This window comes from Myxine glutinosa, chromosome 11, assembly GCF_964187855.1.
Source record: "Myxine glutinosa chromosome 11, kmMyxGlut1.1, whole genome shotgun sequence".
Classification (NCBI taxonomy): domain Eukaryota; kingdom Metazoa; phylum Chordata; class Myxini; order Myxiniformes; family Myxinidae; genus Myxine; species Myxine glutinosa.
In genome coordinates this window covers 52,750,509-52,767,075 of record NC_136271.1, presented here as the reverse complement: position 1 = coordinate 52,767,075, position 16,567 = coordinate 52,750,509, and the positions used below count along the sequence as shown (strand labels likewise).

Genomic DNA, 16,567 nt, shown 5'->3' with positions numbered 1-16,567 from the left:
GAAATGAACTATTTTTGAGGTCAAAAGGTCAAAGGTCAACTCAAGGTCAAATTTAGAAAATCATCAATTTTCATCTAAAAAGCCGTCAATTTTCATCTAAAAAGCCGTCAATTTTCAACCGATTGACTTGAAAATTGAACAGCATTTGCATATTGAGTCACTATATTGGGAAACATACTATTTTTGAGGTCAAAAGGTCAAAGGTCAACTGAAGGTCAAACTTCCAAAATCATCACTTTTCATTGAAAAACCGTCAATTTTCATTCGATTGACTTGGAAATTGAATAGCATTTGTATATTGCCTCAATAAATTGGGAAACCAACTATGTTTGAGGTCAAAACGTCAAAGGTCAACTGAAGGTCAAACTTCCAAAATCAACAATTTTCATTTGAAAAAACCATAAATTTTCATCCGATTGACTTGGAAATTGAACAGCATTTGCACATTGTTTCACTAAATAGGAAAACCAACTATTTTTGAGGTCAAAAGGTCATAGGTCAACTCAAGGTCAAACTTCTAAAATCATTTTTCATCTGAAAAATCGTCACTTTTCATTCTGTTGACCTGAACTTTGATCAATATCACAAATTTTAATCTTCATGAAATGGACAATTTGCTGTATCAATGGAAAACTATGGGGCGGGGGGTTGGGGGGGGGGCGGATTTTGCAAGTATCGTGCTCCGCATGACGTCTTCTTGTTTGTTTGTTTGTCACTCGCCTACTGGTCACAATTCTAAACCGAACGTCATGAAACCTCACAAAGTCGTAGAGGTCGTCACAATTGAGAAGCCTATTGATTTTGCGGTCAAAGGTCATCTGGGGGTCAAATTTCTAAAATCGCCATTTAAAATCTGATTGACTTGAAAATTGAACAGCATTTGTATATTGAGTCACAAAATTGGAAAACGAACTATTTTTGAGGTCAAAAGGTCAAAGGTCAACTCAAGGTCAGACTTCCAAAATCATTAATTTTCATCTGAAAAACCGTCAATTTTCATCTGATTGACTTGAAAATAGAACAGCATTTGCATAGTGCTGCATTGAATTGAGAAACCAACTATTTTTGAGGTCAAAAGGTCAAAGGTCAATCCAAAGTCATATTTCCAAAATCATCAATTTTCACCTAAAAATCGTCAATATTCATCCGATTGACTTGAAAATTAAACAGCATATGCATATTGCCTTACTGAATTTGGAAACCAACATATTTTTGAGGTCAAAAGATCAAAGGTCAACTCAAGGACAAACTTCCAAAATCATCAATTTTTATCCGATTGACTTGAAAATTTAACAGCATTTGCATATCTGGACACTGAATTCTACCACCAAGTATTTTTGAGGTTAACATAGACCAAAAGGTCAACATAGGCCAAAAGGTCAAAATATAACAAATTTCTAAAATCCTCAATTTTCATCCGATTGATTTGAAATTTGAAAAGGATTTGCATATCTGGTCACTGAATTCCACCACCAACTATTTTTCAGGTCAACATAGGTCAAAAGGTCAACATCGGCCGGATTTCTAAAATCCTCAATTTTCATCCGATTGACTTGAAATGTGAAGAGGATTTGCATATCTGGACACTGAATGAAACCACCAATTATTTTTGAGGTCATCATAGGCCGAAAACGTATTTTAGGGATTTTGCAAGTATCGCATAATTTTTTTTTTTCTTTTTTTTTTATACATAGGCTAAGGCTCGTAATAGAGCTCTCACACACACACACACACACACACACATACACACACACACACACACCCAATGACATACTGACAATACAAACGCTTAACACAGCCACTGAGCTTGGGGGAAGTACCGTCATTAACGTCACTTCCCAGGATACTCTGGGTACCAGTGACGTCATCACAATGGTGCTGCTTTTCTCACCATACTCAGCGGGGCATTTCCTCAAGAGGAATTTTCTCCTCCCCTTGGATGCCAACCGAAGAGGATCGTCAGTGCTCAACCTTTTCAAGCAAGGGAGCAGCACGTACCATTTTTAAAGTCTTCGGTATGACTTGAGCCGGTCCAAACCGGATGGGTGTTTTTTTGCCATGTTGGGTGTTCTTCTTTCAAATCCTGATCTCTACCTGCATTTCTGTTTCAATTCTCGAGATGCCCACCTGGTTTGAACTTATCCGACAAAAGGTTCCCGGTTTGTGAAGATTTTAACACGTGCACGGCAAACGTTGAGTGACGCCAGCGAGCAAGCCTACACCTTTATGGTACATAGGTTAAACCTGGCCTTGAGCGAGTGATTAAACAGCCTTTCTCACGGGCAAGGTGGGTCCCATACTCAGACTTTTTGGGTTTGCAGCCAGCGTGTTGCAGAAAGAAAAACAATCTAGTCCTTGCTCTGTTGAGTGTTACTCCGGTTTCATTTCAGTTGACCTGGCCTTCTGCGAGTCTGCTCGTGTGAAGGTGTGAACGGTCATCTGCTTATGTGCAAGTGCCCTCCTGTCTTCTTGCTCTGTGTTACTTGATTTAATTTGAACTTAGCTTATCAAATGTTATTTGCTGTAATATGTTTCGTTACTCATTTATGAAGCACTGACTTCAAATCTGAGATAATGTGGTTTAAAATTGCCTTGGGGGGATATATTTCATTACTTGATATCACACTGCTCGCTAGAACGTGAGCGCCTGATACGCAGTGGTAAGGGTCGTTTGGACTCCTACCACTGCATTTGGTAGTCCTGGTTCTTTTAGGATTGAGGACGGTGCAAAGTAAGACTCCTCCGGTGCTTGAAATAACTTGGGCCTGGTGTTTTGGCATTCCAGGCCAGGATGGATACGTCTGTTGTAGTCGTTGTTGGTTCTCAGATTGGCGTCAATGTGAAGGTGCTTACAAACCTCTTGAATGATGGCTGATATGGTTTCCTTAGCTCGATTACATTTTGTAACTAAACTTGTTGCCTTTGTGTTTCTCGTCTTACTCTCAGGAGATTAAAATTGACTGCGTTCGAGTCGCACGTAAAGGCAAGTCCGCCATGAAATTTTTCTTACCATCCACTTCCTTTTTTTTCACATCACAAAGTAAGAATCTACAAAAGCCATTTTCTAACTTAATCCATTGTAACTTGAAGCATCTCTGCATGTTCGATCCCTCAAAGTGATGCAAACCGTGGACATTGCCCCCAGCTTCCTCTACCTGGATTTCTATTGTCTCTTTCCCTTGGAGAAAACCCACTGGGTCTTGAGTGATCAGTTGCACCTCTCTCCCACTTTGGGAAATGCAGGTGCCTCCTCGCACCCGCCATTGGTGCCCGCCTCGGAGAGACGGATGGACGGAACTGCCCGGGTTGCCGGGATAACTGCAGGATCACTCGCCCTCATCCTCCTTGCTCTCGCTCTGCTCCTCATCCTGCGGCGCAGGTACACCAGCCCAAATGAGATCCGCCACACTCATCACCTTAGTCTCTCAAGGCTCTGTGCTTTTGAATCCCTTTTTCCCATTTGTTCAACATTTATTGATGTACGTAGTTTTCTTTATTGTTAAAGCACACTCTTGGTTTTGTTTGTTCTGTCGAGCCCTCTATATCCCCATTTATTCCTTGCTCGAGTTTAATTTACGGACCGTTGAATTAATGCCATCAGTAGGACGTGAGGTTAAGCCAGGGATTTGAAGCGTAGTGGTGTCATTTTGTACACGATACATGTTTCATTCCCAGCAATGATAAATAAATTCATCTCCATAAACCATTCATCACTCTATGCTCATTAGCTTTCACCGCTCCGCCAACTTAACGGAGCAATTGCTCGGATGCTCCTTCCACATTCACAGGTGTGCTCATATTACTGCACTTTGTAAATCCGTAGCAAATCATTTGTTTCCCACTGTCTTTTTCCACTTGTTTTGTTTCCTCCTCCTGGTTCGGCCGATGTCGTCTCGCAGATTAGAGCAAAGCTTATGCACGTCCGGAAATAGAATGAGCATGGTTTGAAGGAGCATGATGTGTCTCCCATCATCTTGAGATAGTTTTGTAGGGAGATGTACGGCCTTCATAAATATCAATCGCAACACATATACTCTGAGTGCTGAAGAGTTGCTCCGGTGTAGGGTTAAGTGTCTTGTTATGAAAGCTGCTTACATCCTTATTGTCTTAGCTGCCTTCTCACCAACCCATTACAGTCCCGTTGGGGAGGTTATCTTCGACAAACGTAACGGCACATACACCGAGGTCTCCCTAGAACTCGAGGTGAAAGACGCACATGACTCCTGGGTATTTCATCCTGGAGAGGCTTCCGAAAAGCATGGATTGACCTACACGCTGTTCTCTTCCAATTTGACTCTGCCTTGGAATTTGGGACACCTTGTATGGAAGGCATTTGTCTTAACCATTTTAACATCGATTTTGTGAAACCGTTAGAACACCTGAATGTGTCATCACAAGCCGATGTGACATTTATACCTAGTATGCGCGCCAGTCATCCCTTCTCCTTATTTTATTCGCCATTCTATCACGGAGCCATCGGGGGATCTCTGGTCCGGAGCACGCGCCACAAAAATGTACTCGACGAAAGAGGGACCCCCTCCATTCCCCTCTCTGTGAATCTCTCTTTGCTTTGTGTCACTTTAATGTCTTCCGATGCTTTCACGTTATAGATTTGTTGCCTGGAATTATTTTTGCTTCCCACAATACAGCTCGGTCTTGCTAACCGTGTGACGTGCGTCACGCCTCTCGACCTTGTGTGCGATGTCATTACCCGTCGTGGTCTGGCCCGCGGGGCCTTATGCTTAACTCCACTGAACCACTTCTGTAGAATGACATCATAACAGTGAGGACGACACCACATTGCTTTCGGCAGCAGACTTCCTGCAATCTTGTCATGTAGCCAACTTCCATTTTACATGCCATGCATGAATACCATTTGATTGCCCACTGCAAGCTTTCATCTCCTTTGCTTCCATGGTGGTTGCCCCTTTTTATTTGGAAAGTAATCTATGCTCTATTGTCTCTCTGCCCGTCTTGCCCCTTCCATAACTTTCCCTGCCTTCTCTCGAACGCACACGTCAGGAGGAGCTACACAACTTACGCTTATTACTTGTAAGTAGCGTCAGATAAACAGAAACAAAAACAAACGAACAAACATTTATTCATCGTCGGCTTTTGTTCACCGGATCACAAAGAGACTTTTTGAAAAGTCATCTCTTTATGTGTGTGATGGTCGTGAAGAAGTTTGCTAAAATACACCCGGTGCATGCAACAACAGCCACCATTACAACAACAGCAACAAAAAACATTTCAACCATCACCCCTTTGTCTTCTCACCTCTCATCAGGATGAGCGTTTTTGCCACTAATTTTATTTCTCATCCTTATTTTGTTTTGTTCCCCACGTAAAACTGCGGATGAATTTTCCATGAGTTTTCCCATCGTTACCGTGACCTGAGATTACCTGCCTGCCGACTCGGGGCCGTTGGTTTGATTTTCCTCTGCTTCACAGTGTACCCCATGCCACCTTGCAGCCCTACCCTCCGCCAATCCAAACAGGTGTCTAAACAGGCAGCTCTTACAGAGGAGTGCATTACAGAATCGCAGTGAATTGATATTCAAAGCTACATGTGGCAGATTAGAAATCAATTAAGCCTTGGTGCATATAGGTTTGCAATGGGATTTCAGAGCACTTCCAGGAGTGAGTCTTTGGGGGCACTCGTGGTGAACAGGACGTCTCAAGGTCACGTGGCTCTCCGATTCACTTGCTTTGGGGGTGATTGCAATATTGAAAACTCGAGTCACCGCCACCAAGTATGGCTGCCCAGCAGGCATGGCACTGGTCATATTGGGCAGCCATACCAGTTTGCAGTGCCTTGACTTGAGAATATGGATCTTGCCTACAATGCCCTGTTTTTCATTACGGACATCCTTACCTTGGTAACACCCTGTATGATTTCTGCAGGTGCACAGAAATTTCACCATATTGTAAATAAAATGGATTGGATGAGTCGCTGACAATTATTCAGAGCCACAAGGTTAATAATAGTTCCGGGAAATGTATTGTTTCTCCACCCTTACAACTCTAAGACAATGATAATGAACGATTTGTTTCAAATGCAAGAAAGAGCAATCAGAGATTGCAGACCCTCGCCAGGACGTGTTTTTAGTGGATTTAAGGCTTTTGTGTTAAAATTAATATGGCGGCCGAACCATGTGACCGATGACGTCATCATTGTTTTTGATCTCCACCAATTTATCCCAAGATTATGCTTAACAGATTTCATCTTGATTGGATGAAGTTTTGTACTTGTCGAATTATAACGTCATCATGGAGGCACATATGACATCATCATTAACATATGTTATTCCCCATGGTGAGTTCTTTACATGAGCCATGTCTCAATTTTTTCTATGCAGCACTTTCGGAGAAATAGAGGTGCAAAGTTTTCCATTTTCCCCAAGATGGCGCCCATACCACGTGACCTATGATGTCCTCATTATTTTCTTTTTCTCAACCAATTTATCCCTAGATGATGCTCAAAAAATTTCATCTTGATCGGATGAAGTTTTCTACTTTTCCCAATATGACATCATAATGGAGGCACCAATGACATCATCATTAACATATGTTATTCACCATGGAGAGTTCTTTACAATGTCTCAATTTTCTCTATGCAACACTTTTCGAGATATAGAGGTGCAAAGTTTTTCGGTTCTTCCAAGATGGCGCCCATAACCACGTGACCTATGACATCATAATTATCATTGAAAAATTCCAAAGGAGGAGGTGCACCTATGGTGAAAATTTCCTGTCGATCGGACCAACGGTTGCAGAGAAAATCATATTTATTCTGTGTGGACAAACAAACAACAAACAAGAAATATGTCATGCATTGCACGATACTTGCGAAATCCATAAAATAAGTTGTTGGCCTATGATGACCTCAAAAATAATTGGTGGGTGAATTCAGTGACCTGGTATGCAAATCTTCTTAAAATTTCAAGTCAATCGGATGAAAATTGAGTATTTTAGAAATTTGGCCTATTGTGACCTAAAAAATACTTGGTGGTTGAAATCAGTGACCAGATATCCAAATCCTCTTAAAATTTCAAGTGAATCAAATGAAAATTGAGGATTTTAGAAATTTGGCCTATGTTGACTTTTTGGCGTATGTTGACCTAAAAAAAATACTTGGTGGTTGAATCCAGTGTCCAGATATGCAAATCCTCTTCAAATTTCAGGTCAATCAGATGAAAATTGAGGATTTTACAAATTAGACAAAGTTGGTGACCTTTGGCCTATGTTGACCTAAAAATACTTGCTGGTTCAATTCAGTGTCCAGATATGCAAAGCCTCTTCAAATATCAGGTCAATCAGATGAAAATTGAGGATTTTAGAAATTTGACAAAGTTGGTGACCTATGGCCTATGTTGACCTATTGACCTTTTGACCCCAAAAACAATAGGCTTCTTGCTTATGCCAAACTCTACCATTTGGTGAAGTTTTGTGAAGATTGGTTGAAAATTGTGACCTGTAGGCGACTGACATACAGACAGACAAACAAACAGACAGACAGACAAACAGACAGAATAATGCACAAGACCAATCAATATACGTGAAAAATCTTCGATTTTCACAAGTAACAAACAAACAAACAGACAGATAGACAGACAAACGGACTCAAATGCAATACCCTCTTCTCTGACAACGGTAAAGAAAAAAACTATCACCTCACGCTATGAACGAATACAATCGAACTGTCAACGTGGCATAATGTAATGTCATATATTTTGTTCTTTCATCTCCATCTCAAAACGCTGAGTGCAGTGAGAAAAGCGGTGCCATTGTTGTGACGTCGTCGCTCGTACCCACAGTATCCCAGAAGGTTATGGCACTTCCCCCAAACACAGTGACTGTATTTTTAATGGTTTTTATTTTTTATTTTTTTGTATACAGAATTGAGGCCTGTGTAAGAGCTAACACATTGAACATGAAAACATGTACAGACACATAAAACATGGTGAGACATGCTCAATGGTGAGAGCGGGAGACATGAGGGGGAGAGAGGGAAGCACACAAGCACAACAACAGAAGAGAACAGGGACCTCGGTAGATCTGTGGAAGGGGGAGGGCTGGGGGAGGAGAGAGGGTTACATGGTATAAAGCAAATGAACACTACTAGGAATTTCAGGAACGAAGTTGGGGATTTTTAAAGAGGTGGATTTGGGGTGTTTTAACGGGGGTAGAAAAGATCAAGGTTTTGGATGGGGGAAGATAAGAGATGGTGATCATATATAGATAGATTGTGCTGTAATTTTACTCCATTTCGGGAAAATTAGATTTTAATGCACATTTTACTTGATTTTATTGAAACTGGTTGACTGATATTGCCACCCAAAATAAAACAAAGGACTACAAAGAAAGAGAAATGAGGCTGTTTTAAAGACCTGGAGGGAGGAGATGGATTGAAGAGAGTGAGGGAGTTTGTTCCAGAGGCGGGAGAAAAGAGGAATGAAAGAGTGAAGGTGAGCAGAGAGTCTTGATTTTGGCAGTTTCACCAGAAGATGGTTGCTGGCAGATCTTGTGCGTCCTGCAGGAATATTTGGGGGACAGAGCACAGACAGAACAAGGGGGAGCAAGGCTTGAGAGGAGTCGGTGGAAGAAAGAAATACCACCAAACCTGCCTGCGGTGAGAGAGAGAAAGGCCCTCAGAATCAGCTTCATCGCGGGAGATTCCAGTGATTCTGAATGCTTTGGTTTCAACCACTTGAAGCCGAGCTGGGTGTGAGGCAGGAGCACCAGCCCAGAGGGGAGAGCATTATTCCATTGAGCTGCAGATGAAAGCTTTGTATGTGGTGAGGAGCTCAGACGTGCCCAGAAAGGACTTTGCACGACGGAGGATGCCCAGTCGGCAACTGGCTTTGGAGGCCAGCTTGGAAATGTGGTTTTCCCATGAAAGGTCATGGCAGATAGTGAGACCCAAAAGCTTGAGTGACAGAACTTCTTGGAGAGGATTGTTGAGAAAGTAGATGTTAGGGTTGTCCAGACGGTCTTTTCGGAGAGACATAGTGAGAGTGTGAGATTTGTCAGGATTGAGATACATGTTCCACTTGTTTGACCAGTCTGTAATTTTGTCCAGGTCTGCAGAGAGTGAGACCAGGCTGCAGACTGCCGATCTGAGGGATGACATATGGAGAGGCAGAGAGTGGAGTCATCAGCAAAGAGATAGAGAGGATTTTCCAGAGAGTCGGAGAGATCATTAATGAAGACCAGAAAAAGCACAGGGCCCAGAACACTGACTTGAGGAACTCCAGCCTGAACAGGAAGGGGGAGAAGAGAGAATTCCATTCAGGGCCACAGGTTGACTACGACCAGAGAGGAAGTCCGCAAGCCATGCTTGGAGGTTTCCATAGATACCAAAAGAGGAGAGTTTGGTGAGCAGAGCGGGGTGCCAGACCGTATCGAAGGCACGAGATATGTCAAGGGAGACAGCTCTAATTTCCTGTTTGGCATTGAGTACCTCCATCCATTGTTGAGACAGCAGAATCAGCATGTCCAGAGTAGAATGACCAGGTCTGAAACCAAATTGATGATCAGAGATCAAACCTTTGGAGAAGAGGAAGGATTTGATGTCACAAGCAATGATGGATTCCATGACCTTGCTGATTATTGGGAGCAGACTGATTGGTCTGTCGTTGCAAGGATCTGTTTTTGCACATTTTTTGTATAAAGCGGTAATGTTGGCTGATTTCAAGCTGATGGCAGATGACCTTGCGCAAAAGAGAGGGTGAACAGAATTGAGAGAGGGTAGTTTGTCTCGTCAGTCAGTTTCATCAACATTAGTCTCTCGTCTCGTCAACATTAGTCAGTTTGTCTCGTCTAATAGTCCTGTGTCGTATCTCGTGTAAAAGTCCATTTGTGAGTGGCAGCTCTATTACGAGCCTTAGATATTTTTTGCGACAATGAAAATATCATGGAGTTGTGATGGGCTCAGTAAGTGCAAGAGTGGGGGCTTTCTTGACTCCCATGACGGTTTCCTCACACGGTGTGCGATTTGAACAAACAAACTTAGTGCGATGTTCCTGCGATGTATGATCGAATTAATGAATATTCATTTGGGTCCCCATTTGTTTCTCTGTTTGTCTAGCTGTTTATTTGTCTGCACAGAACGTGAATATGCTTTTATCTGCAAACATTGGTCCAATTACCAATAAATTTTCACCATTGGAGCACCTCCTCCTGTATCACTTTTTTAAATGATAATTATGACGTCATATGTCACGTGGTATGACGCCATTTTGGAAAAAACGAAAAACTTTGCACCTCTATATCTCCAAAACTGCTCTCTAGAAAAAATGAAACATGGCTACCTGTCAAGTACTCCCCATGGGGAATAACATATATTCATGATGTCATCAGTGTCTTAATTATGACGTTATCATTACACAAATAGAGCGCTTGATCCGATGAGTTTGAAATTTCTTGAACAGGATCTACACAAAAATTGTACAGGAGAATTAAATTGATGACGTCATCGGTCACGTGGTTCGGCAGCCATATTGGATTGAACATAAATCTATGTCTAAAATAAACCACGCAAGCACAGCAGCTAATAAACACCCCACAAAATACCCCAAACAAACACATCCTGGCGAGGGTCTGCAATCCCTGCTCTTTCTTGTTCATCCATTCATCTGTGTTGCAGCATGTGGCTGCTGGTTGCATCATTGCGTTGCTTAACCGCTTGGTTTACCTGAAGGTTTGAGCAGGAATTTGGAATTTGGTCACATGATTCTGGCACCACCATGGTCTGCTGTTTGCTAAAGACACCGTGGGATCTTGAATGTCCACCAACTAACGCCAGCAGTTGGAACACGCGGCTTAACGTCTATTTGAGGGTAACGCAATGTCCTGCCGACGAAATAGCGATTGCACAGTTTATAGTCCGGTCAGGAATCAAAGTCAGACTAGACAGTTCAAGGTTGAGCATTCTCTGAGCTATCCTATCAGCAGTATGTAATGTCCTGTGCTGCATAAAAGACAATTTGGCAGAGAAGGTATGCAACCTTATCCAAAGAAATAGCTAATCGCACATAAAATGGAATGGAAAGCACTCTCCTTAGGTTTAAACATGATAAGATTTTACGTTTCCATGCATTATGTGCAGATATTCAAATAGCAATTGATAGCAAGAAATAGACTGCGAGGAGGAGGTGATGTTTCTTTAATCTGTTTCTGCAGCTATTCTTTGTTCGTGTGCTACGGTTTGTGTCCTACGTGAGGCTTTTACTAAGAGCTGGCACAGATCACATCACTTGTCTTGGATGGCTGCGAATATACGAGGGGTGTTCAAAATGTTCTGGGAAACAGATACTCACAATAGTCCAATATTATATGTGTTGGTGCCTGCGTGTTGGCGCCTGCGTGTTGGCACCTGCTTGTGTGTGTGTGGGTGTGGGTGTGGGTGTGTTTGTGTGTGTGTGTGCATGTGTTTGTTTGTGTGTGTGCATGTGTTTGTTTGTGTGTGTGCATGTGTTTGTTTGTGTGTATGTGTTTGTTTGTGTGTGTGTGTGTGTTTGTTTGTGTGTGTGTGTGTGTGTGTGTTTGTTTGTGTGTGTGTGTTTGTTTGTGTGTGTGTCTGCGTGTGCACGTGTGTTTGTTTGTGTGTGTGCATGTGTTTGTTTGTGTGTATGTGTTTGTTTGTGTGTGTGTGTGTTTGTTTGTGTGTGTGTGCACGTGTTTGTGTGTGTGTGTGCATGTGTTTGTTTGTGTGTATGTGTTTGTTTGTGTGTGTTTGTTTGTGTGTGTGTGTTTGTTTGTGTGTGTGTGTGTGTGTGTTTGTTTGTGTGTGTGTGCGTGTGCACGTGTTTGTTTGTGTGTGTGTGTGCGTGCGTGTGTTTGTTTGTGTGTGTGCGTGCGTGTGTTTGTTTGTGTGTGTGTGCGTGTGTTTGTTTGTGTGTGTGTGCGTGTGTTTGTTTGTGTGTTTGTGTGCGTGTGTATGTGCGTGTGTGTGTGCGTGTGTTTGTTTGTGTATGTGCGTGCGTGCATGCGTGTTTGCGTGTGTTTGCGTGTGTGTGTGTGTGTGTGTGTGTGTGTGTACGTGTGTTTGTTTGTGTGTGTGCATGCATGTGTTTGCTTGTGTGTGTGCGTGTGTTTGTGTGTGTGCGTGCATGTGTTTGTTTGTGTGTGTTTGTGTGTATGTGCGTGCATGTGTTTGTTTGTGTGTGTGCGTGCATGCGTGTTTGCGTGTGTGTGTGTGTGTGTGTGTACGTGTGTTTGTTTGTGTGTGTGCATGCATGTGTTTGCTTGTGTGTGTGCGTGTGTTTGTGTGTGTGCGTGCATGTGTTTGTTTGTGTGTGTATGTGCGTGCATGTGTTTGTTTGTGTGTGTGTGTGTGTGTGTGTGTGTGTGTGTGTGTGTGTGTGTGTGTGTGTGTGTGTGTGTGTGTGTGTGTGTGTGTGTGTGTGTGTGTGTGTGCTCCACCATCCTCCTGACATTTGAACATTACATTGTCAGGAGATATTTTCTTCCAAGGTAACTGTACCATGAGAATCGCTATTTCAGCATCAGATCCACATTGCCTTTCATATACAATCGCTTTCCAATCATTGACAGTCTCCAGCAGGTCGATCGGATCATTTAGACAGAGACCATCATTCTGTGAGAAGCCCTAAAAGTTGCACTCACACAGTGGGGGTTCCATAGTAGAGCACTTTAACGAGCAACAATCCGCAGCACATTTTATCAGAGCGGATTACCCTCCAAAATGTGCTGCAGATTCCTCTTTGATTGTCCTCTTGTTTGCATTCTGAAGTCCTCATGACACTTCTCCCAGGGATGTTATAAAAGTTTCACATTGAGTATGTCATGCCTGTTTCACTTCTTACCAAAAAAAGAAAATTGTTTTGCCTCTTTAAAGAAAAATTATTCTTCATTAGATTTTCTCTTTTCTCCATTTCAATGAAAGGTCATTTCATTCTCGGTGATGGATCACATTCAATGCAGGACATGGCGCAATGCTTGGTGTTGGCATGGGTGGGAAGAGGAGGAACCAGAAGCTTTTTGATTTACACAATAAAATCTCTCTTGAAGGTACTTTTAAGAGTGATTGACAGGTTTTGTTATAATTAGGATTGCACTGCATCCTAACCAATTATGTTGAAATTGAGACCTGAGTTTGGCTGGAAGCTCACGCAGTGGATCACCACTTGAGCGTCGATCCTCTGCATCGCCCCAAATGAAATGCCGCACCACATGTGAAGCCATCATTGGTCGATCCACTCCCTATATTATTCCCAGAATGTCGCCCTTCTTGTTCTTATTACTTTATACAAACCCAGAAGCACTCGTCATTTTACCTTTTAATGGTGAGCGAAGCTCCTTTTGGCCAATTGTGGGTTTAGCAAAGCTTGAAGTCATTTAAGCTCGAGAGAAGCTAATGAAGAGAAACTTGAGTTATCCTGTTTGCTGCTTCCCTCTGAGTACTTGTTTAATATGCTGTGATTCCAGGTTCAAGTGCCATATACTTGTTAATCTTTTTTCCCTCATCTCCGAAGTTAAAGGATTTTGAATGGCGTGTTTGTCCTGAGCCTTTAACAAGGGAGAATTGTCGGTGCACAATTCAGCCGGATGTACAGACAGAGTGAAGGGACTAAACAAAAGCTTTGTATAAGGTATAGTTAATGCTCAAAAGACAAATGATTATTTCCTTTCATAGAACATCGGCTTGCACACTGGGTAGCTCTCTGTAATGGTACCCTGGCCAAATTGGATTATTATAAACTCAGACTTATAACGGAATATTTCTGGTTTAATAACTGCTTTAGCGGAGCCAGGAGCTCCCAACGATTAAACATAAAAGATTACATCATGTACACGTATTGGTATATTTATTCACCTAAACATGTGAATCATGAATGAGTTATGTCTGCGTCTGCTCACATGTGCACCCGCACGAGTGCAAGCGTATCATGTACGTACGTTTTGGACCGAATGTGCATGCGCCATACTAAGTGTGCGGGGATGCGTGCTCGGCTGGGTGTGCATTTGCTCCTCACATGTGAAGAGCACCTCTCTTCCACTCCTCTCCGCCTTTCTGTGTGTGCCTTTTTACACCAAGCTTGTGATCTTTGGTTCTCTTGTGTTGTGTTGCGATGGAAAATAAATTGTAGAGTGTTGGGGTGAGTGTGGTCAAGGTATAGAACTGGGAATATGGCCATAATTGCCTTTTTCCTCATTTCTCTTTCTTTGTAGTCCTTTGATTCATTTTGGGTGGCTGATTTATTTTGGGTGGCTGATTTATTTTGGGTGGCAATATCAGTCAACCAGTTTCAATAAAATCAAGTAAGATGTGCATTAAAATCTAACTTTCCTGAAATTGAGTAAAATTACAGCACAATCTATCTATATATAAGCGTGAATTTCTCTCTTTCGCTCTATTTTACACTCTTTCGCTCTTTCTCTCTCACTCCCTTTCTCTCTTTTCTCTTTCTCTCTTTCGCTCATTCGCTCTCACGCTCTTTCTCTCTTTCGCTCTCTTTCTCTCTTTTTCTCTTTCGCTCTCACTCTCTTTCTCTCTTTCGCTCTCACTCTCTTTCGCTCTCACTCTCTTTCTCTCTTTCGCTCTCACTCGCTTTCGCTCTCACTCTCCCTCTCTCTCTCCCTCTCTCTTTTTCTCTTTCTCTCTTTCTCTCTTGCCCTCTCACTCTCCTTCTCTCTTTCTCTCTCACGCTCTTTCTCTCTTTCGCTCTCACTCTCTTTCTCTCTTTCGCTCTCACTCTCTTTCTCTCTTTCGCCCTCACTCTCTTTCGCTCACTCTCTTTCTCTCTTTCGCCCTCACCCTCTTTCTCTCTTTTGCTCTCACTCTCTTTCTTTCTGTCTCTCTCACTCTCTTTCTCTTTCTCTCTCACTCTCTTTCTCTCTTTCGCTCTCACTCTCTTGCTCTCTTTCACCCTCACTCTCTTTCTCTCTTTCGCTCTCACTCTCTGTGGGACTGTTTATTATGCACGGCCACATCTTTAAAGCTACAAACTCCATACTCGGGGTACAGATATAACTTTGTGTGGGAAATAGCATGGACTATGTGGCCGTGACCTCGGTGTCTGTTTTCGGCCGCAAATTGTGGCCAAAGTGACCAATATAGCATTGTTGGCAAACAGGATGACCATTTGGTCTAAAATGGATAAGGCTGGATTTTTACCTTCACCATCAAAGGTGGATAGAGGTTATGTTTTCACCCCTGTCTGTCTATCTATCTGTCTGTCTGTTTGTCTGTGAATAAGATATCTCCAAAAACTTGTGGACGGATTTGGACTAAATTTGGCATAGATGTAGCATATGTGACAAGGACGAAATCATTAGATTTTGGTGAAGATCTGAATCGGGATCCTGCGAGCAGAATTTTTAAGCGATTCTTCACCATTGGGAGATGGGGCCAAAAACTATATATAGCAGGATATCTCAAAAAGTTGTGGACTTGGTGGAGTCGAAAGGTGGATTCAGTCGAAACTTGGTGGAGAGGTTGTGCATGTGACAAGGAAGAATTCCTTCAATTTTGGTGAAGATTCGAAGACATAATCAGGCACAAATGCACACATACACTAAATTCCGCTCACGCTCACCAACACACTTTTATTTCTGCAACTTTTATTGGTACACCACAACCGAATACTAACACTGTCTTTTCAATAAAGTAAGAGTGCATGAATATAAACATTTTATTTCCTCCCTTCAATGATTCCATTCATCGCCCTTAATGACCGGTTCTTGCAGACATGCCCGAGCCTAGTGGGAATAGGTTGAGAGAGGAAACAAAGGCTAATTTGATTTTGCTGCTACTGTGGACTGAATACCTGTGGACTGTCCCTTCGGACTGAACATGACATTCATGGGATAGCAATATCTAGGCAGGTGTAGAGTTGTCCTAGAGTCTTTCTGCTTGATCATGCGTTATGGTTTTGAATATACAAGTTACTCCTGACTCTTGTGTCAATACACGACTGTAAATGACGTATGAATGCTAATGAGGCCTTTTGCGCATGCGCTGTGTGTGCGTTTTCAGTCACTCGGTTTTGCTCGCAAAGCACTTTTAACCTGTCGTTGCTAGCACAAAATCTGTCATTCAAATTGTCTTTTTTCACATAATTTTCAGCATTTAGAGGTTCATAGGTTCAGAGTCCACTGACTGGCAGTGATAGTCGAAGGTTTACTTAGAACGTGTATGTTTACGAACCTTCGGGCCTTGCATCGGTCCACGTCCTTGGCGAGCTTTTTGGACGAGTTAAGAATGTTCTCCAACTCTTTTGTTGTGCAGAAGCGCAACTCTTTTTTGCAGGTACATTTCCAACTATTTTCGACTTATTTTAGAAGCTTTGTGAGCCATTTTAGGTAACACTCCCCCCCTTCGTTTTTTTTTTTTTTTTTTTTTTTTTGTGAGCCATTTTAGGTAACAACCCTTCTCTCGCATACACAGTATATTTTATGTTACCGTGAACACCTTCGTTTCCTCGGATTTTGGTGCATGCTCATCAAGCATTCTGGGACGGATCAAGTCATTTTGAAAGTCGCATATTGATTGTTTTTTTTATTTGCAGCATTGTGTGCTATTTTTTTTGTTTATTTTTTG

General features: G+C 42.3%; 1 protein-coding gene across 3 annotated transcripts in view; it reads left to right on the top strand.

Annotated features, from left to right (window-relative positions):
- Window positions 1-16,567, top strand: part of LOC137436662 (receptor-type tyrosine-protein phosphatase mu) — a 571,417-nt gene that overhangs the window by 108,797 nt on the left and 446,053 nt on the right. For all 3 annotated transcript variants that reach the window (XM_068130656.2, XM_068130657.2, XM_068130658.2), the window contains 2 exons: window positions 2,947-2,983; window positions 3,244-3,379. In XM_068130656.2, coding sequence (XP_067986757.2) covers window positions 2,947-2,983; window positions 3,244-3,379 — 173 coding nt within the window. The remainder of the gene's footprint in view (window positions 1-2,946; window positions 2,984-3,243; window positions 3,380-16,567) is intronic.